The following is a 22,013-nucleotide window of genomic DNA, read 5'->3' as shown; positions in this document are numbered from 1 at the left end:
GCAACAGTTGAGGTAAGCAGACCTTGAGCACTGGTTTACATGTTCTCCCTTTAAATGACCAGAACCTCCCCCCCACCCCCTAAGATTTTGGTCATAAACTCTGTAACTGCCTTAGAAGGTTCATATAAGAGATCTAAGCCATTAAGGGCTCTTCACCAGCTACAGGAATGATCACAATAGCAGTCACTGCAGAAGTTGATACATGTTTCTATTACAGGAGTGTGAGGGCAACATGCATTCCTCTCTGCAATCTGTAAGCATTAAAAGGACGTCACTGAACAAAAAAATATCTTATCTCCAGCATTATTTCTGAAATAGAATTGTAAACAGCTCAGAAAAGCTCTTCTTACCTTGTCCTTGGCTATGGCTGGGGGCTGCTTTAAAACTTCTTTCACGGTCTGCATAACGGTTTCTGCTCTCATGACACTGATGGAGCGAACCAGTTCTACTAGTAAGAGCTGCTCTTCACTGGCTGCAGGGATGACCTGGATAAACACATCACTGCGGTTATGCACGTACGTGGGCACACAGGCCTTTTAAGAGAAATCACAGAATTAAGAGAATATTTCATGGCCTCTTTTTAATATAAAGGACTTTACAGGTCTCTTGATTAGGTAAAATATATGTACTTTTTATCAATACAATGTATACATCATTTCAAAAAATCAAATAGGACAGTAAGCTATGTCCTATCCTATATTTCACACCCTAGATCAACCATGCTCAACTCTTAGCTCTTTTCTTTTTGAGTAATACACACGGCTATTTTTAACTGTTTTGTGTCTTTTTTTTTTTTTTTTCCGATTTCCTACTGACTTCCTACCTCAGAAGACAAAAACTTAGCTCCCTTACATTTTTCTCCCTATCCTCCCAACATAGTTATGTTGTAATTTTATTTAAATAAATATCCAATATTCATATGACTATTTATGGTTGTACTATGTATTATACTGCCCTTACATTTCTTTCACTTTTTGTTTTTCCTAGAGCTAATAAACTGCTCTATTTTTGTTTGGTTTTCTCCATCTTGATCACAAATTCATCCTCAAATGCTCCAACAACTGTAAATCTCTCATTACATATTAAAATACATTAGGTAATTATTAATCTTCTACCTCTTCCTTTTCCTTTTCCTTTTTTTTTAAAGTTTATTTCAAGAGGGAGAGATAGAAAGCGTGCACCCGCACAAACCAGGGAGAGGCAGAGAGAAAGGGAGAGAAAGAATCCCAAGCAACGTCCGTGCTGTCAGCACAGAGCCTCATGTAGGGCTTGACTTCAGTAACCGTGAGATCACGAGCTGAGCTGAAATCAAGAGTCGGACACTTAACTGACCGAGCCACCCAGGTAGCCCCCCCCCCCTTTTTTTTTTTCCCTTGAGATATCTACTTGAGGTCTTTCTGCTCTCTTTCTGGGTTGGTACTCTGTAGGTTTGCATAGTTAACATCTTGATAACTTTTCTGTGACCGTCAGCCTTCTGTGTCAGAACCCCTATTGCTTGGATCCCCCTATTTCTTGGTTTATTCCTCCTCTAATGGAGAGGATCTTCCAGGTGCTGAGAGAGGGGGAACTGATGGTAATGACTTTTTTAAAAAAATAGATATTGCATGGTTCAAAACGCTTTGAGTGACAGTTTGGGTTTAGCGTTATAACTTGAAACTGATTTTCCCATAATTTCCAGTGCTGCTCTTAACAAGTTTTATCATTTTTCCACTGAATAGGAACAGTATTTTCTCCGAAGAAGATTTTCAGATCTTTTATCTCCAATGTTCTGGCATTACATGCTGATCTTTGAGTAAATCTCTTTTTTTCACAATGTCTGTGCAAACTCATTTCTTTCATTTCTGGAAAATTTCCTTGTACTATTTCGTTAAATTTTTCCCCGTCATTTTTTTGTTCTTTGTTTCTGCAAAAAGATATTGAGCCTCCAGTATCATTCTCCTAATTTTGTGATCTCCTTTACCCTACTTCCCTATCTCTAAATTTATATTTTATTTCTAGTATTTATCTGCTTTGTTTTATATTCATGATGGGGCGCCTGGGTGGCTCAGTCAGTTAAGCGTCTGACTTTGGCTCAGGTCATGATCTCACAGCTTGTGGGTTTTGAGCCTCACATCGGGCTCTGTGCTGACAGAGCTCACACTCTGTCTCTTTCTCAAAAGAGAGAGACAGAGACAGAATGCGAGTAGGTTAGGGGTGGAAAGAGAGGGAGACAGAATCCGAAGCAGGACCCAGGCTCCGAGCTGTCAGCACAAGAGCCCGACGCAGGGCTCAAACTCACGAGCTGTGAGATCTTGACCTGAGTCGAAGTGGGACGCTCAACCAACTGAGCCACCCAGGAGCCCCAACATTAAAAAATTTTTAAAAAAGTTTTATATTCATGAACAATTTTAATTTTTGCAAATCTCTTTCTTATAATCTTATTTCATGGATGTAACATAGCTTCCCCTCTTAGAAAGGCACTGTTGTTATTACTTGAATGTTATTCTGTAACTTGCATTGTTTCTTTTGACTTTATCTAGTTGTTTTTCTCATTGTCTATCATATTAGAGACTTTCTTTATGTGACTAGTAATCCTTGGCTCTTTATTCATATTTAAATGTGAGGAATAGTAATAAAGCTAATATTTACCGAGTGCTTATTAAGTGCCAGGCATTGCTCTAAGTGCCACATAAATATATTCTTCCAATTCTCACAACCTCATGAAGTAGTATACTTCTTCTCCAGGGTCATATAGTTAGGGATTAAAGTAAGGATTTGAACTGCATGGATCTGGTTTCAAAGTCTGTGCTGTTAACAACTACACTATTATTGCCTTTGAAAAAGGAATTAAAAAGTGATGGGAATTCAAGCATTTATGTGCAAGACTGATGGGTAGGGAGGCTTCCCTGTGTGGTGACTACAGCCTAGTGTTTTTGTTTTTTGCTTTGTTATTCATTTTTATTTTTTAATATAAAATTTATTGTCAAATTGGTTTCCATACAACACCCAGCAGTCATCCCAAAATGTGCCCTCCTCAATACCCATCACCCACCCCCCCCATCAACCCTCAGTTTATTCTCAGTTTTTAAGAGTCTCTTATGGTTTCGCTCCATCCCTCTCTTTTTTTTGCCCTCCCCTTCCCCCATAGTCTTCTGTTAAGTTTCTCACGATCCACATAAGAGTGAAAACATATGGTATCTGTCTTTCTCTGTATGACTTATTTCACTTAGCATAACACTCTCCAGTTCCATCCACATTGCTACACATGGCCAGAATTCATTTTTTCTCATTGCCAAGTAGTATTCCATTGTATATATAAACCACAACTTCTTTATCCATTGATCAGTTGATGGACATTTAGGCTCTTCCCATAATTTGGCTATTATTGAAAGTGCTGCTATTAACATTGGGGTACAAGTGCCCCTATGCATGAGCACTCCTGTATCCCTGGGGTAAATTCTTAGCAGTGCTATTGCTGGGTCATAGGGTAGATCTATTTTTAATTTTTGGAGGAACCTCCACAGTTTTCCAGAGTGGCTGCACCAGTTTGCATTCCCACCAACAGTGCAAGAGGGTTCCCGTTTCTCCACATCCTCTCCAGCATCTATAGTCTCCTGATTTGTTCATTTTAACCACTCTGACTGGCATAAGGTGATATCTCAGTGTGGTTTTGATTTATATTTCCCTGATGAGGAGTGACATTGAGCATCTTTTCATGTGTCTGTTAGCCATCTGGATGTCTTCTTTAGAGAAGTGTCTATTCATTTCTTCACTGGATTATTTGTTTTTCGGGTGTGGAGTTTGGTGAGTTCTTTATAGATTTTGGATATTAGCCCTTTGTCTGATATGTCAATTGCAAATATCTTTTCCCATTCCATTGGTTGCCTTTTAGTTTTGTTGATGGTTTCCTTTGCAGTGCAGAAGCTTTTTATCTTCATGAGGTCCCAATAGTTCATTTTTGCTTTTAATTCCCTTGCCTTTGGGGATGTGTCAAATAAGAAATTGCTGTGGCTGAGGTCACAGAGGTTTTTTCCTGCTTTCTCCTCTAGGGTTTTGATGGTTTCCCGTCTCACATTCGGGTCCTTCATACATTTTGAGTTTATTTTTGTGAATGGTGTAAGAAAGTGGTCTAGTTTCATTCTTCTGCATGTTGCTGTCCAGTTCTCCCAGAACCATTTGTTAAAGAGACTGTCTTTTTTCCATTGGATATTCTTTCCTGCTTTGTCAAAGATTAGTTTGCCATACTTTTGTGGATCCAATTCTGGAGTGTCTATTCTATTCCATTGGTCTATGTGTCTGTTTTTGTGCCAATACCACACTGTCTTGATGATTACAGCTTTGTAGTAGAGGCTAAAGTCTGGGATTGTGATGCCTCCTGCTTTGGTCTTCTTCTTCAAAATTGCTTTGGCTATTTGGGGTCTTTTGCGGTTCCATACAAATTTTAGGATTGTTTGTTCTAGCTTCGAGAAGAATGCTGGTGCAATTTTGATTGGGATTGTGTTGAATGTGTACATTGCTTTGGGTAGTGTTGACATTTTAACAATATTTATTCTTCCAATCCATGAGCATGGAATGTTTTTCCATTTCTTAGTATCTTCTTCAATTTCCTTCATAAGCTTTCTATAGCTTTCAGCATACAGATCTTTTACATCTTTGGTTAGGTTTATTCCTAGGTATTTTATGATTCTTGGTGCAATTGTGAATGGGATCAGTTTCTTTGTCTTTCTTTTGCTTCACTATTAGTGTATAAGAATGCAACTGATTTCGATCAGACAATAAAAGGAAATCAAAGGCATCAAAATTGGCAAAGACGGAGTCAAGCTTTCACTTTTTGCAGATGACATGGTATTATACATAGAAAACCCGACAGACTCCACCAAAAGTCTGCTAGAACTGATACATGAATTCAGCAAAGTCGCAGGATACAAAATTAATGTGCAGCCTGAGCCTGGTGTTTTGTTAGTAGACTCAAAAACTTCAGCAACTATAGGTCTTTTTTTCTTGGTCAGGTCATTTTCCTAGAGGTGAATCCTCAAAATTCCTACCTAAGGGCAGTACTGCTTCCTGCCACCTCACTGGGGTGAGGCTGATGCCCATTTTTCAGTATGTAAACTTGTTGCAAATGCCCCTGTTTTCATCATGAAGTCTAATGTCTATCCCTGTGAATCTTGTGCTCTCAGGTTCAGAGCCTTTCTTGACCAAAGTCTTCACACAGCAAACTTGGCTCCAGTCTCTTGCTTGGGTAGGGTAAGAGAGTGGGTGGTGGCTTGGGTTGGGGAAAAGGGATCTAGAAGTGGTCTAGTTGTTCCTTATATAAGTTTTCATTAATCCTCCAGATTTCACCCCATCCCAACACTTTGTCTTCAGAAGTACGTGACATTTCTGAGGCACCTGGGTAGCTCAGTCAGTTAAGTGTCTGACTTCAGCTCAGGTCATGATCTCACAGTTTCAAGAGTTCGAGCCCCGTGTCAGGCTCTGTGCTGTCAGAGCATGCTCCTGATTCTGTGTGTCCCTCTCTCTCTCTGCCCCTACTCTGCTCATGATCTGTCTCCCCAAAATAAATAAAAACATTAAAAAAAAAAAGTGCGTAAGATTTCTACTTCCAGAGACCATCTGTAGTTTTACAGGGGCAAGTGGTTCCTTTTTTACAGCAATGTAGACTATCAATTTTCTCTACTAAATCTGTTACCACACAGATCTGTTGTTTTTCATCTTGGAAAATTTTGTTGATACTTCTTATTTTTCTGTGGTCAACTCCCTCAAGTTCTGTCATTGTGGGTTTATGTCTTTCTAAATTCTTTTACTCTCATTTTTGAAAGAAGAGCAGAGAAAAATGCATGTGTTTGATATGCCTTGTTAAACCACAGGTCCTTGGCTGATTTTCAATAGTCCAGGATTTCTGTTCTGTCTAATGTAGTATCTGCTACTGGATCCTCACATGCAAAAAAGTGTCCTAAGTAGCAATGTTCATTTACTTTTATTCCTTTTGAAACTTCAACATATATGTAATGTGAAATCAGCACAAAAATAACAGATCAGAAACCTTAAACTAGACAAATCATATATCTTATGTGAATGTTAATTATTTAATAGCCTAATATTCTAATGAGCCACTATGTATTTCCAACAAAGAACACTTTTGAGCTTTCAAACTCACAAAGCAACAATTTCACATATACAATATCCAGTTAAACCAATATACTAATTACATTTAGAAACAAACTCCTTAAGCTATCATGTCTTAATGAAAAACTAGTCAAGATGAAAACTCTCCATATCATTCCTAAATGATAAACATTTAAAAAATACACTGTACTATGTTAACTTTTCCCTCTAAAATATAGTTAATATCATACTAATTTCTTTTTTTTACATAAAATGATTATTTTTATACTCAAGGCATTTAGGCAATACATCATTATCTAAACCTATAGAAAAACTATTGTTTCCACTCCTCATCCCACCCCAGCCCCACTGCCATTAATGGAGACTTGAAAATTGGCATGTACTCACCAAATGCTTATCAAACGAAAATAAAAATATCAAATGGCTGAACACATACCTTGGTCCTGGTGGTCGTTTTGTTTTGTCTTCTTTCATTCCACACAAATGCAATAGCAGCCATAAAATGAACACCATGATTCATTGAAATGGGGCCCAATAATTCAAGGATCTGTTGTCTCAAGTTCTAAAACAATTTAAACAAATGACAAGTGGATTTTAGTTGTTTTTTTTAAAATAATATATAATACTTTCATGTTTTGCTACCTAAATAACAGTAGAGGAAATTTTAATAGTGTTAAGAGATGCAATCATGGTCATTTTAATTGGAAAAGAAAATTTCTATATTTGACACTATATAATGACAACTGCCAATCAGCCAAATGCAACAGTCTCTAGAAATAATAGGAAAACACTATATATGAAGTTCAATTACATTTGATGTCGATTTCTTTAAAAAAGAAAAGGGTTTTTTTTTTTTAAAGTAAAGTTATACAAAAGAAAAACAAAGTTTAATCTAAACCTAAGTACTTAGATAAAACTTTCTAATGGTGGAAAAGTTTCCACTCTTCTCCTTCCCTCAATTTCAGTTGTGCTCCCATTATTCCCAGATCTAGGGAGTCAGGTCAAGGAGTAAGAACAGGTAACTTGACAAAAGTTGTCAAATTCGACATATTATTATTCAATTGAATAATTGAATAATATGCCTTGAAATATAATTTTCCTCTAAATATAAAGTAGAAAATTTGGAAAATGCCTGAGTATGAGAAAAAAAAATTTTAAACTCAACCATTAATCACATCATCCTGAGATAATCACTATTACTACATTAATATATTACTATTACTACTATACTACATTATACTGCATATAATTTTTCATGTAATTATAAATATAAGATTTGTTCAATTATGTAACATGATAGTGTCAGTAGTTTTATACATTCTCCATCCACTAAGATTTTTTCAAAACTGCAATTATTAGGGGCCCCTGGGTGGCTCAGTCAGTTGAGCGTCCGACTTCAGCTCAGGTCATGATCTCACAGCTCTTGAGTTCGAGCCCCGCATCGGGCTCTGTGCTGAAAGCTCAGGGCCTGGAGCCTGCTTCAGATTCTGTGTTTCCTCTCTCTGCCCCTCCCTGACTTGTGCTCTCTCTCAAAAAATAAGTAAATATATAAAAAAAAAAAAACTTAAAAAAAAAAAGTGCAATTATTAGTAGCTACATAATATAACACTAAAAGAGTTAATTTAACCTTTTCCTTATTTACTGTTTAGGATCTTTGTGCCACTAAATAAGGCTATAAAGATATATAAAGATATCTATCTATCCATCTATCTATAATATATCTTTGCCTAATTTTGATTGCCTTAGAACTGATTACTAAAGTAGCTTACTAGGTCAGACTACCAAATTTTTTAAGTTCTCTGTACATGTTGCTAAACTGTTTTCCAGGAGGACTTTGCATATTAAAATGTCAACTTTAAAAATCCTCAATAAAGGGAACAAAATTATAATATGTATGAACGAACCTCAAAAACATTTTGTCACATAAAAGAAGCCAGATACAAAAGACTAAATAACATGTGATTTCATTTATAAAAAATGTCCAAAAAAACCAAACTTATATGTAGAGAAAACAGGTTAATGGTTGGTTGGAGTTGGTGATGAAAATAGGGAGTGACTGCAAATGGGCCCTGGAATCTTTTTGTGGTGATGACATTGTTCAAAAATTGTGGTGACAATGTACTAGAAAACTGTCCATGTACTAAGAAAAAAAATCATTGTACTGTATACACTTACAATGGGTGAAATTTGTGATATATTTCTCAATGAAATAGTTAAAATTATTTGAGAATTAATTAATTTATGCAGCATGCTGCATACTATCTTTTCACGAGATGGTGAATACAATCTTTAGGAAAGTCCTTGAATGTTCTCTTGAGCTCCACAGATGAAGTGTGAATTGTCTAACCTTTGTGGCTCCAAGATTAATAGTGGTGACAGACGCAGAGGCAGCAACAGCCATCTTTTCTGAGGAATCAGCCTGATGCAGGATGCTCCAGAGCAAAGTCACAGAGGACATGATCATGTGAAGGATGGAGAGGATTCCACTGCGGGCTTCAAACAAGTGTTTTTGGTCTACGTTGACCAAAAGCTATTAAAGTCAGGGGAAAAATACATATCACTTACTGAAGTTTATAAGTGGCTACTTACTAGACCTCAGTCTTGAAAAAGGAATCAAATATTTGTGCAGTCTTACTTGGTGATACTGAGTAGTAGGATCCAACAAACAGTAATGAATAATGGCTGTGATCCCTTCTAAAAGAGTAAGAATCATATCTGGTGGAATGATTGATGCCATCCACAGAGGCCTGAAATAAAATGTACTCAGTTGAACACAAGTTCTGTGAAAGACAAATTCATGTTTTAATCAATGGTAAATGTCCAGCATGTGCTAGGCACAGAGTAGGTGCTCAATAAAAATTACATAAATAAATGACTAAGAGCATAAATTAGAAGCTTTTACATCCCAATCTATGAAGTGAGTGAGTTGTACTAGAGTTCTTTGGCTAAACAAATTCAATACGAAGTAAACAAATATAGCTAGTAAATCTCTAGCAACTGTGTAACAGCAGGCATATCAATATTAACTGATAAAGGCAATTTTCTTATATTTTACCTGTAATAGCTAAGGTTATATAGGAGATTAAATACTAGTCGATGAAACATTTGACTAATTTCTGAGACTAATTGAACACGGGGATACAGGTGGAATTCACCACTAAACCATGAAGATCAGAAACAAGAAATAAAATCAGACAGGAAAGCAATTATTTTTAATTTAAAATTAATCTTAGTGTGCAATTAATTTCTACTTAGATAATTTATCATTTAAAACTAGGGAAACCCTTTGCTGGGCTTTGTATTAGTTTCGCCAGCTCGTTCAAGAACATCTAAATTAATGTTTCTTCCCTTAGGAGAAAAAAGGCCTCTTTAAATCTTCCTCCTCCTTTCCATACTTAATTCTTTTATTGACACTCTTCCTCAGGGTGAGTTTCCTTCTTCGTGAAAATAATATACTATTTGTAACCTACTGATACCATTAATTTATGTACTCAAATTATAACGGACTTTCTGGATGATTAAGTAGTCCTAATGTGAAAAATGTCCATGATAAAGTTAAAAATCAATGCTTACCTACTATCAGATAATCCTGTTTCGTATTTGTACTGCTGAATTAGATTATCTAAATTTCTGCAAAGCTGTAGTGTCACAGAAACAACCACTCTCTGTAGAACTTTTCCCATGTAAGGCAGAGTAGATGTGATTAAACCAATCCACTGTGGGTGCATCTTACAAGCACAGTGTTGATGCAAAGCTCGTATTACTGCACAGAGGAACATGCCTTGACATGTAATTGGCTGAGCATGCAAATACTGAAGAGAAGTCATGGGCTGATGGGGATTGATGTGTTCCAGGTCAGATACAACGAAATCGAAACCCGTTTCATTCTCTTCGGGGATAGTCATTACCCGGTGTTCTAGAACAATGAGCCTCTGAAGCACTTTAAGAAGCTGTGACTGGAGTGTGCTGCCATTGTCAAATTCATCCTCTGAGAAATTGATAAGGCTGTCTTCTGAGAAACCTTCTTCCACGGCAACCATGTTTTTACCTGCCATTTTCTCACTATGCCATTTCTGTGCACTAAAGATAGATGACAGCAAACAGTGAAGAATCACTTTCTGAACTTTGCACTTAGATAACATGTCAGAGATAAAACTAGGGAAACCCTTTGCTGAGCTTTCTATTACTTTTGCCAGCTCAGTAAAGAGAAGTGTCAAAATTTCTATGCTCATCATCTGCATGTTTCGATTGCCTATTAAATCTTGTGCAGTGACCTTGACGTGAGTTGGGTAATGGCTTCTCATGTAATATAAGCAGAGGGAAATAAGAATTTCTATGTACATAGAACTCCGGAAGTTATGATTAGAGTCTACTGGAATGTGACTATAAAAGTCTTTGCCCATAACAGAAATCCGGTGTCTGGCCAAGAGATTCTGAAGCAGAGACAACTGAGGGGTATATGCATTATTTACACTAGTGGTTGAAATGGCATTTACAAAAGTAATAGGGTTAGTTTTCAGGATGGCTTTGATGGCAGAAAAAGCATACAGAGTCCTTGATGAATCATACAACTGGAGATACAGAAGCACATGCTGATAGAGTGGGTGGATGTTGAAATGGGGAGATTTCCGTGATCCTGGAGAACCCATATCACTCTCAATTTCAGAAATCTCTCCTTCTCCACAGCTGTACCAGTTCTCTAAATCCAGACCATCGCTGAAGAATACACTGGTTTGTTTGAGTTTTTCATTTGAAGCTTTTTTCTTGTCGTCATCCTTTTTTCTGGCAAGTTTTACTTTAGGTTTTGCTCCCGGTTGTTTACCTGACTCCTTAACAATGGTCTCTTTCTCGGAGACTTTTTCTGATAATTTTTCTTTGAAGCTGAACTGAATACTGCTGTGACTCCTCTGCCTGGATTTAGTTTCTATGGAAGCAGCATTAGAGTCCTGGAGAATCTGTGTGGTTCCTGAAATACAAGGTGAGGAACTATTTCTGGAGATTCCATTTGCCACACACTCACGGCCTCCCTCTGCAGACACAGCCAGCAACTGAGAACTGTCGTTACTCAGCAAAGCACTCTGATCCTGTGGAGCAGACTGCTCGTCAGTTTTAAGAGCCTCCTCACCTGGACCTACATCACTGTACTCTGGGGGCACAGCTTCCATTTCTAACTGAGAAGTCAATGATGCAGATTCTGCTTCGAGGCCACTTACGACTTTACATATCAGGTCAAACACTACCTGCTGAACATCATCATCTGGGGAGCTTGCACCTGGCACTTGAGAATCTTCTTGGGCGTTCACATTTTCAGGATCTACTTCGTAACTCAAGTTGTCCCCAGCAGAGGACTGTGAGCATCCAGAGTCGGAACTCTGAAGTACTTCTATCTGCTGGTCTGGAAGATCAAAATCAGATACAACCATTGGAATTGTCTCACTGCTGGTACTTAGAAGGGAAAGTCTGTCACTCAATGGATTAACAGTGAGACTAAAGTTCTCTATTTCGTCCATAGTGAGTGGCTTTTCACCACTTCCTTTAGATGCAATGAGTTGTACTTGGCTTACTGGCATATGAGAAAAATAGTAAAGAAGGAAAAAGATAAAATACATTAAAATGATTGAAATGTAGACTGAACTCAAGATTCTTAATCATTAGCTTCATCACCTTATACCTTCCTACGAAAATTACATTTTGTTACTATTTTAGACCCTTTAAGTTAGAAAATTATGTAGATGACTATTAACTAGAATTTAGTAAAGACAACTCAACAATAGAAGGAGTATTATTTAATTGAATTAAATAAAACAACACATTAAAAACAGCTACAATATCAAAATTTGCCCTTACTCCCAAATAAGGTATCTTTTTTTTTTTTTTTTTTTTTTTACTGCAGTTCAAAATTTTGTTTTTTCCTCCCTGTGTAATATTTCCCTTAATTATTTTATTTCTAAGAATTCAAATACTTCAGTAGTTGATATGTATATATATATACACACATACGTATATGTATATATATACACACACACACATATATAAGCTTGATTTCAATAAAATTCAATATTTACAAATTATCAACATTATCAATATTCAACATTTATGAATTATAAGTAGGGCCCTAAATCAAGAGACAATGAGGGTGAGAGAAGGAAAAGACATCATTGCTCTCTCTAGAGTTTGAACTTGGTAGGGGATCACAAATATATTCATCCATTTCTGTACTTTTTGGAGAGCATACAGTGCTGATGGCATTGTTTTAAGAAAGAGCAAAAGGCTTAGTTCCATATGAGTATTACAAAGCAAATGTTATAGAATTCAGGGAAAGCATCATGACCCTACAGGTAAGGAGATCAATCTCGGAGGAAAGGTGAGAATTCAGCAGACAGGCAGGAATGGCAGCGGGTAAAGGGCTAGCAGAAAGAAGTTCAGGCAATAGGAAGGGTAGGACATGCTCTGAGAAGACTCAGGGGAAGCAGTGGAAAGTCGGGCTCTATAGAGGGCTCTGTCCATACTCTGTAGAAACACATTAAAGATGAAATGGGGGCATGACGGTGTAGCTGCAGCTTCATCACACAGCAGCCATGGGACTTTGAGAAAGCCCTGGCCCGCTAAGCATCTCTACCTGCTCGGTAAAATGACCTTTTTATTACCTCCCAGGATTATTAGTCAAGATGTGAATGAGTTTTGTGAGAATCTTTTGTCCCTAAAGTATAATAAGTTAATCTAAGGACCCATTATCACTGTATTGTAGATGTCCTCACTCGACAATTTGTAAAATGTAGACTTCCAAGTAATAATAGTGAACACCTAACTAACACTTATGATAGGCCAGTCTGCACTGAACATTTGTAGACATTTGTTTGCAGTCACAAACAGGACTATGTGTTATGTTCACAATGAAGCCTGGAAAGGTGGGTACACTACTATTCCCATTTCACAGATGAGGAAAATGACTCATGAAATACAAATGGGCATTACAAGCTTTTTTTTTTATTCCCAGTGAAGTATCTCTAGAGCCTCGCAAAACCAAAATTGCTCATTAAACTCTAAAGGTATTCCATCAAAATTGAAGACTGTCTCTGAAAGCTGTGCTGACTCCTTCCTTGAAAGAGTCAACTGATAAGAGAAATCCAAGTCCTCTAAGATGACCATTGATGAAGTACATTCTGGCATGGGCCCACGTGAGCACTGCCAGTACACATGGACGGGAGAAAATAAGTCCATGGAGAAAACCTCACTGTTGCCAATCACTATTGTGTTCACTTCTCATTTCATTTTAATAACTTAATTCTAAATAAAGCTGTTCTACTTCCATGTGATATTCACCATTGCTGCAGGCAAAATTTTGCATGAAATGCTTGTCACTCTCTTCTCCGGGATAATAGGGAGCCTTATTCCAATAGCGTTCTGCTTGTACACGCTGCACTGAAACCCTCTGGGTTTTGGGATGAAGCAGGAGCAATAGCAATGGTTCCAAAACTCTTGCAATATCATGTCTTTGTAGCACTTGGTTCAGCCAGGCTTGTCCCACAGAGCTGGTGGAACCATCGAGACTGTTAAGGCTATCTAACATGATGAACAGTGACCTACAATAAACACCAATAATTAAAACAAAGAACAAAACATCTACTTTAATTGTCACACTCTAGTTTTTCTTAAACCAATATTACTGTAAGTTTTATTTTTAATTAACTTTTTAAAAGTAGTCATACTTCAGAAAAACTTTTGACCACATCATTTTAATAATCTTAATCCCTACAGTCTCAGTAGATATGAAAAAGGAGAAAATCGTCTTTTCCCTTTTCTTATATACTTGTGTTTTAATTTCCCAAGCATACATTACTTTTATAAGATAAGTACTAATGAACAAGGGAGAAAAAAAACTTAGTTTTGTTTCACCAATGTACTCCTGCTCATATCACCAAATACTGAACTCTGTGCAAGTTAACACTACTTCCACGCTCTGCTGTGCCCAATCTCTTTATGAGGCAAACCTGTGTGCTTAACTCAAAGAAAGAACTTCTGCGAAAGTTATGGAGGTGTGGCTTGGAATCTGAAAACCCGAGATTCAAATCTGGGCTACTAGCTCTACATCATGTGTGGTCTTGGGCAAGACACTTATTTCTCTGGTCCTTCAGTGCCTCACTTGGATGATGAGAAAAGGCAGTCACCAAATGAGAGATGGTATTTGTGAAGTACCTAGGCCAAAGGCATAGTTCATTGTACTAGTTCAATACCAGATCACTTAAAAATGGTGATGTTGAAAAAGTAATGTCTGAATAATGTCCAGTAAAGCACATATCTGATCCTGGGCTGGGCTTTAAGCAGTCACGTCTGTGGCCTCCTCTATGGTGGTGAGACTGCTATCCTGGGCCAGTATCTCAGTCTACCTATACATAGCATCTCCTTGGAAGTTAAGGCAAACCTCATATTTGGGGGATGAGTCATCTCGAGTGGTGTAGACAAGTAGCAAAACTACTCTCAGGCAGCTGCAGGTTCTCTGAATCCATGGAAGGGGTGTATATTTTAGCTTTAGACTTATGATGTCCAGTTCAGGCAGAAGACTGAAAATAACTGTTAGAGAAACAGTTACATCATCTACTGTTTATGTTGAAATTTCTCTGTGAATACAGACCCATTGCTGTATCCCTGACACCTAGAATGCTGCCTGGCACATAGCAGGGGTCTTGTTGAATAGTCATCCAGTAAAAGAAAGGGGATCTGGGTGCTTCAAAGCCATGCATTTTAATATAGCTTAGATTTTTTAAAAAATAATTTATAAGCTCTCTTTATAATATCTGTAGATTGCTATCTTGCACCCCTGCCAAATTAGGCAGAGGATTCAAGAAAAGAGACACTGAAATACCTGACTGTAAAATCCGAGTATCAAATGTAACCAACCTGTCAAAAGAACGTGCAAAAGATGACGACTTATTTATATGGAGATCCCTTGTCAGATGCCAAAGAACTGCAAACTTTGCATGTGCTTCCATCCTTATTTTCTGAGGAGGAATATGGGAGATTAAATTATTTTTTTCTCCCTTAAAGATATTAAGCGATTTTATCAAAATCAAAATAGCAATTTAAGAGACAGTATTAGGTTCGATGTTCACAGTACTCACTACACCACACAATAAAACTATTTTTATGAAAGTAGAAATGTAAAAAAAAAAACAAAAAACAACTTAGAAATATTAAACCTAAAAAGTCATCTCACACTACCTCAGAAATTGTTATTATTTAGTTTAGACTAGGTAACCAGTTTTCTAGATTATTATGTAACAGGGGATGGAAAAAGCTAATAAAGTTCATGTTATAATATCTTCAGTATTGGAAGCATTTTTCCCTTATTTTAACAAAAATACTTAGTAGTCAAAATTTATTTTATTATACCCTACAATTTATTTTTGCTCCCAGAAATTATATATTATCTCAAATGAATTGATCACTACTTATAAAGCTGGCTTATTAGATTCAAAAATTTAGACACCTAAAAAATTATTTCTATAAGAAAAACATCATTTTGAGATTATTTGGAAAATGTTAAGTGTTATGGTAACAATGGACAGAATAATGGAAAAATAAATGATTTAGAAAGACCAGCACTTGGTGTTAGATAATGAACATAAATGAATATAAATCAGGTAGAAACTGTGAAGTTATCAAGCTTTTCATAGTGTTCCTGTAGCATCTGCGGAATTCTTCAAGTAAAAGCCCTCCAAAATCAGGGACTGTAACGGTCTCAATTGTTTGTGATTAATTTGAGGGGTACTTCCTTTTTTTCTATGGGTCTAATACATGCTTTTCCTATGAAGCCCATGTTTATACATCAACATATTAAAAAGTAATAACAGTATCTTAATTTTTTTTTCATGGATGTATAATACCTTTATTCAGAAGTTAGTATTTCTTTAGAAATGTTACACAAGTAAACAGGTATATAATTTGTCCTAGATTTACACTTAATGTAAACAAATTAAATGCCAAGTCTTTATTAAACATTTTATTCCTAAAAATTTTTGAGAAAATGTGTTGAAGCAGAAATAGAATTTTAACATTTTTCTTGCAATAAACTTTCATGCCTCTCATATTCTGCTTCATTTGCCACTTCCTTCCTGGACAAAAGCTTCATTTACTTAACCCTATGCCTTTCTGAATGACTCAAACTCACTTGCATTTAGAGTTCTTAAAAATTAGGGTGATACACCTCTAAAAGCTGTTCAATAAAATCTTTGATTTATGTTACAGACAAGGCATGGGACGATCACACACTTCATTAAACTGCCCCAAAGAGATCAACCAGATTGAAAGTTCCAGCTTGTCAGGTGTACCAATGACTCTATCACCTTTACTCTCACTGACTTATTGACCATTTCATGTACATTGGGATACAAAATCCTTATTTTGGATACTATAATACAAATAATATAATCTCATATATTAGCATTCTATGGCTTATAAATGTAACTTCACACATACATCATTTCACATACATCAGTTAATATATGCATAGTTCCATAACCAAGGCTACTGCTTCCTCTTTAAATGGTCTAAGAACTTGGACCAGCAACAACTTTAATCATCACTGCCTACAAATGGTGTCCTGAACCAAGAAATAAACCTAGTATTTGATTTTGGGTTACTAGATTTTTCATATTACTGATGCTTTTGCAAAGAACTTTCTTCTAAAGGACAAAATGGAGTGCCTGTGTGGCTCAGTAGGATGAGCATGTAACTAGTGATTTCTGCTCAGGTAATGACTCAGGGTTGTGGGACTGAGCCCCACACTGGGCTCTATACTGGGCATGGAGCCTGCTTAAGATTCTCTCTCTCCCTCTGTCCCACCCCGCTTGGGTGTGTGCACTCTCTCTCAAAAAAATAAAATAAAATGAAGTAAGATAAGATAAAATTAAATTAAATTAAATAAATAAAATTAAAAAGGACAGAACAAATTTGTTTTAAACATATGAAGATCACTCTGAATGAATTTACACAATCTCTAATCAGATACTAGCTACAATAATTTTCTTACAGTTTCTTTAATTTACCTTTTGGTATAATGGGAGTCGGGTAGGTGGGGGTGGGTCAAGATGAAAAAAGAATTTACCTTATCTTTATGGGTTAACTGCTGACTTATAACATCCTCACAGATGCTAGAAGAAGGAACCAAGTTATGTAGTTGATAAAACAGTTCCACACTTTTCTGATGGTGCTGAGGTGTCCTATCTCCCAGCTGATCCCACAATGTTAAAGCTACATGCTACAGAAAAAGATTGTCAAAGTGACAGTGTTACCAAACCACATATTAAAACTTATTTAGTAAGCATTTCCTGTTAGGTACAAACAAGCCTCTGAATGCCATTCAAGGTCTTCAATGTTCATTATGCTACAAGGATGAGATTTAAAAGTATAGCTTTCCATGTGCTCACTTTTTGGTCATCGAGGTCGTTAGAACCTCTTAAGATAGACCTTTAATGATTATTTTTATTCTTTTAAGATCCCTCCCTAATGATACTTATTTTAAAAATCAAACATGGAAGAACTTTCTGCAGGGCCCAGAGAAGACCCCACTTCACTATTTTAGTGACATTTAGTAAAGTGCTGCTAGAATACATTATCCTTAAGAGGATACAAATCTCACATTGAATACAATATTTATGGTTATAGGTTACAAAGTAAAATATAATTTACAGTTCAAATATCCAAATTACTGAAGCTTATATAAAACAGGTTGTATGTATTTTAGAGCTACACGTGTTAACAAAGCACTTGATAATCTATGACAGCATTAATAAAAACGTAACCATCTTCAGGGTTTACTGTTGTACCGTTGTTACAGAAACCAACTTTAGCAGCAAGGACTATCTGGTGGGGCACAATGACTTGAACTGAGATAAAATTAAAACAATTTTTTTTATGTATAAAGCATCTACCTGCCTAATATGTAATACAATCCAATATACTTAATGTTCTTTCTATGTAGAGGGTATCATCTATACTGCTGTGATAAAAATCAAAAACTGTACTTTTTTTTTTTTTTTTTCTGAATGGCATCATATACCACAGATGATAATCAAACAATACAGAGTCAGAAAAATTTTTCCTGGGAGTTTTGGAGAGCTGAGGTTATACTCTACGAAAAGCAAAAGTGTCATAAGCACGTCATGTCGAAATAAGTTTTATTGTATAAATGGACTTAACCTCTTTTTTAGCTGAAATTACTCCTTCTGTGGCTTTGGAGGCTTAATACTTGCCTTCCCTAACCTCATCCTCATCTCCTCTCATCCTTTTTCCCTGTAGCAAAACTGGGGACAAGATTGGCAAAGCAGTACAGATGAAGTGTGGTATCTTTTTCTAGACATTGTAATATTAACAGGTATTCAACGAAGCCTGATTATCATCTTTCAGATCTCTGGTAAGCAATCTAAGTCAAGTACCACCTTAGTCATGCATGTATTCCTCAGAATTTACCTTGAAAAATTCAGTCTTCTCAGCAATGTATCTCAGATTGCCTGGAGTGAGGGGAGGTCTAATAACTACCGCCACTCTTCCCTGGTTTGGACTTAAGGGCTGTGCAGGCTCCACACTGTTGATGTTCTCCCCAGTGACCATGGCCACAGACTGAGTCAGTCCCACCAGGTCCATGACTAATGAAATAGCAACACTCTGCACACTGAAATCACTTGCTTGGCTGCAAGCGTTCATCAGGGTCTGGAGCCACAGCGGAGGCTGCACGTGCTCCCAGTCTGAAACAAAAGATGGAAGATGGAGTTCATCACACTAAACCTTTCACACATACACCAACGTCCAGGTACATTTCAAAACAAAGCACCTCTTCTCAACACCTTTAGGCCTTGATCTGTTAGTAAAACCAAGGTTTCTCACCTAGACTGGAGCTTTAAGAAAATAAAGCAGCAACAAGAATCCCATACACTTTTTTAGTATGTAATTTTCTTATGCCACATCATATAATGTATTCCCCTGTCCTAAAAAACAGTATATTAACCAACAGATATTATGTAGTACTCACTCACTGCACTCTGTATGCATATATAAAAATTTAAATAATGGTAAACTCTTATGATATTAGTCTTAATAAAGGAAACCAATGGATCTAAATGATATGTTACTTTTCTCCAGAGAAAGAAGTTAATTTCCTTCTTACCTTCAACTCACTTGTAAGTACACTGTGAAAGACATCAAAATCACACAATTTTCCAATATGCCAACATGTATTATCTCCCCATAAAGACAATATTTCATTAAAAATACTAGGGGTGCCTAAAAAAATTAGGGGTGGTACAGTCAGTCAAGCATCTGAATTCAGCTTAGGTCATGATCTCAGAGTTCTTGAGTTCAAGCCCTGCATTGGGCACTGCACCTATCATGTAGAGCCTGCCTGGGATTCTCTCTCTCTCTCTGTCCCTCCCCTACTTTTGCGCTCTCTCAAAATAATAAATAATTTTAAAAAATCTACAAATTAAAATAACACTTTAAAAAATTAACTGGCTAAAAAAAATCTTAGTTTTAATTCTGAGTGCTTTAAAAAAAAAAGTAAATAAAAAGCATGCTATAAAAAAGATTCAAATATAAATAAAACCAAGATGACCTTACCAGTCTCAGACTTCTCAGAATGTAGGTCTGAAGTATGGTTCCCCTCAGCAATGTAAACTGGGAAACTGGAGCACTCCAGGAAGAGCTGGCAGGCAGAAAGGAAGGCAGAAAGGTATTCTTTTGAAGTTTTCTGTTTACTTATGTTTCTCTCCTTTACATCTCCATGGGAATCCCTATCCCATTTTGAAGTCTCTTCTTGCTCTCTACTGAGATCCCCTGAATGCTCTGTAGCCAAAGCCTGAGAAAAAGAGTTGCCCTGAATGATGTAGAGGTTGATAAGTCTAGTGAGAAACTGCTGGACATACTCCAAGCAACACTGCATTGCAGTTTTTTGGGCTGTCTTCCCACTTCGGGGTGCTGTGCCCTGGGTGACTATGGAAGGGGCCTGGATGATGGTTTCTTCAGATCCTACGGTGGAGGCCGTTTCGGTCTCAGAGGATGTGCTACCGATGGGAATGGCAGCTGTTCCCTGCCCCTCACTCAGGTCTCTGTCGATATCATCACTTCGGTCTGCTTGATACTGTATAAACTCAGTAAATCCACTCTCTGATGATCGACTGCTTGGTGGGTTTTCTCCATCTTCAAATACTTCAGTAGGATTTTCAAGAGACACTGATGATACCTGGTAGTGATTAAAAAGAGCAAAGGCTAAGTGATTAAATGCATATATTAGAAATTAAAAATTAGAAATGGCCACATTGAGAGAAGTCAGTTTAGATTACATGGTTCAAAACTTAATCTACACGTTCGGCTGAATCTTAGAGCAGTTTCTACAACTGATTCATATTTCTATGATAATAGGGAATACTGGTATAGTTCTAATGAATATATTAAAATAAACTCGGGGCACCAGGGTGGCTCAGTTAAGCATCTGACTTCAGCTGAGGTCACTATCTCATGTTTCATGAGTTTGGGCCCCTCATCTGTGCTGACAGTGCAGAGCCTGCTTCAGATCCTCTGTCTCCCTCTCTCTCTAACCCTCCCCAGCTGGTGCTCTCTCTCTCAAAAATAAAATTAAAACATTAAAAATAAATAAACTCATTCATTAAGAATTATTTGCTGTATGCAAAGATTTGGTTTTTGAAGGCAAAATATGCATATAGCACAAATCTCTAACATCTATATCCTTATTTTCAAACAACTGACAATTTATTCAATCTGCTTCACGAAATCACTTTCCTAATGTCGAAATGAGGCAAGGAATGAGACATTTTAAAAACTAGAAATAAATTCTAATAGGTCATCTGTTCAATAATCATGAATGTGAAATTTCTATGTGAAATGTGTAAAATGCTACTTAAATGGTTACCATTAATCTTACATTCTTTTAACAGTTACTGAACCTATGTTACATGGCAGACACTGTATTGTGTACCAGGAACAAAAAGATAGTTTGTAATCTAAGGGAGAAGACCATAAGTTATAATATAAACAAAAATGGACCAGGTACTGGAATAGAGCTGGAATGAATTAATCGTCCCCTTCCTACAAAGACTGGATAAGTACAATCATCAAACATATTTTTGGATTTAGTTTAAGGAAACAAAAGTTGTACATATCATGAATTGCTTGGGGACTTTGCCAGAGCATAATGTGAACTTGAATGAGATTACTTTTTAGTGACTAAAAAGGGGTATTATTGAAGATTACAGAAGATACAAACTAATTGTTCTGCTGCTACAAAGCTGGGCCTCACCCACTGTTCCTTGCTTCAGTAAATGACATCACCATTCATCAAATCAGAAGATGGAAATCTAGGGGTGATCCCTGGGATCTTCTCCATCTTTCCTTGGCACTTCCCCTATATCCACTTCAGAATAGTGGTTAATAGTACTGGCCATGAGTCAGCTAAGGTTCAGCCACTTACTAGCTTGGCAAGTTATTTAACCTCTCTAAAATCTCAGTTTCCTGATAAGTATAATGGAGATAACAATAGTTCCTACATTTTACAGTTGCTATGAGAATTAAGTAAAACAGTATATCTAAAGCACGTGGTTTAGTACCTGCCAGTTTGATTTTTTTTTTTTAACGTTTACTTATTTTTGAGACAGAGAGAGACAGAGCATGAACGGGGGAGGGTCAGAGAGAGGGAGACACAGAATCTGAAACAGGCTCCAGGCTCTGAGCTGTCAGCACAGAGCCTGACGCTGGGCTCGAACTCACAGACCGCGAGATCATGACCCGAGCCGAAGTCGGCCGCTCAACCGACTGAGCCACCCAGGCGCCCCTAGTACCTGCCAGTTTGTAAATAAACATTCAAAAAATGTTTGTGATCACTTATTACCCTTACCAAACTA

At 37.0% G+C, this 22,013-nt stretch overlaps 1 protein-coding gene across 4 annotated transcripts in view; it reads right to left on the bottom strand.

The window, feature by feature from the left end:
• The window catches only part of DOP1A (DOP1 leucine zipper like protein A), a 111,518-nt gene that overhangs the window by 20,691 nt on the left and 68,814 nt on the right, over positions 1-22,013 (bottom strand). For 2 of the 4 annotated variants that reach the window (XM_049653945.1, XM_049653947.1), the window contains exons 14-23: positions 19,717-20,338; positions 18,574-18,848; positions 17,210-17,362; positions 15,004-15,104; positions 13,429-13,688; positions 9,679-11,668; positions 8,741-8,852; positions 8,453-8,635; positions 6,542-6,667; positions 351-533 (exon numbers count right to left, since the gene is read on the bottom strand). In XM_049653945.1, coding sequence (XP_049509902.1) covers positions 351-533; positions 6,542-6,667; positions 8,453-8,635; positions 8,741-8,852; positions 9,679-11,668; positions 13,429-13,688; positions 15,004-15,104; positions 17,210-17,362; positions 18,574-18,848; positions 19,717-20,338 — 4,005 coding nt within the window. The remainder of the gene's footprint in view (positions 1-350; positions 534-6,541; positions 6,668-8,452; positions 8,636-8,740; positions 8,853-9,678; positions 11,669-13,428; positions 13,689-15,003; positions 15,105-17,209; positions 17,363-18,573; positions 18,849-19,716; positions 20,339-22,013) is intronic. The other 2 variants (XM_049653946.1, XM_049653948.1) reach the window with 1 other exon arrangement.

This window comes from Panthera uncia, assembly GCF_023721935.1.
Source record: "Panthera uncia isolate 11264 chromosome B2 unlocalized genomic scaffold, Puncia_PCG_1.0 HiC_scaffold_24, whole genome shotgun sequence".
NCBI lineage: Eukaryota > Metazoa > Chordata > Mammalia > Carnivora > Felidae > Panthera > Panthera uncia.
This window is presented reverse-complemented; position numbering and strand designations above follow the sequence as displayed.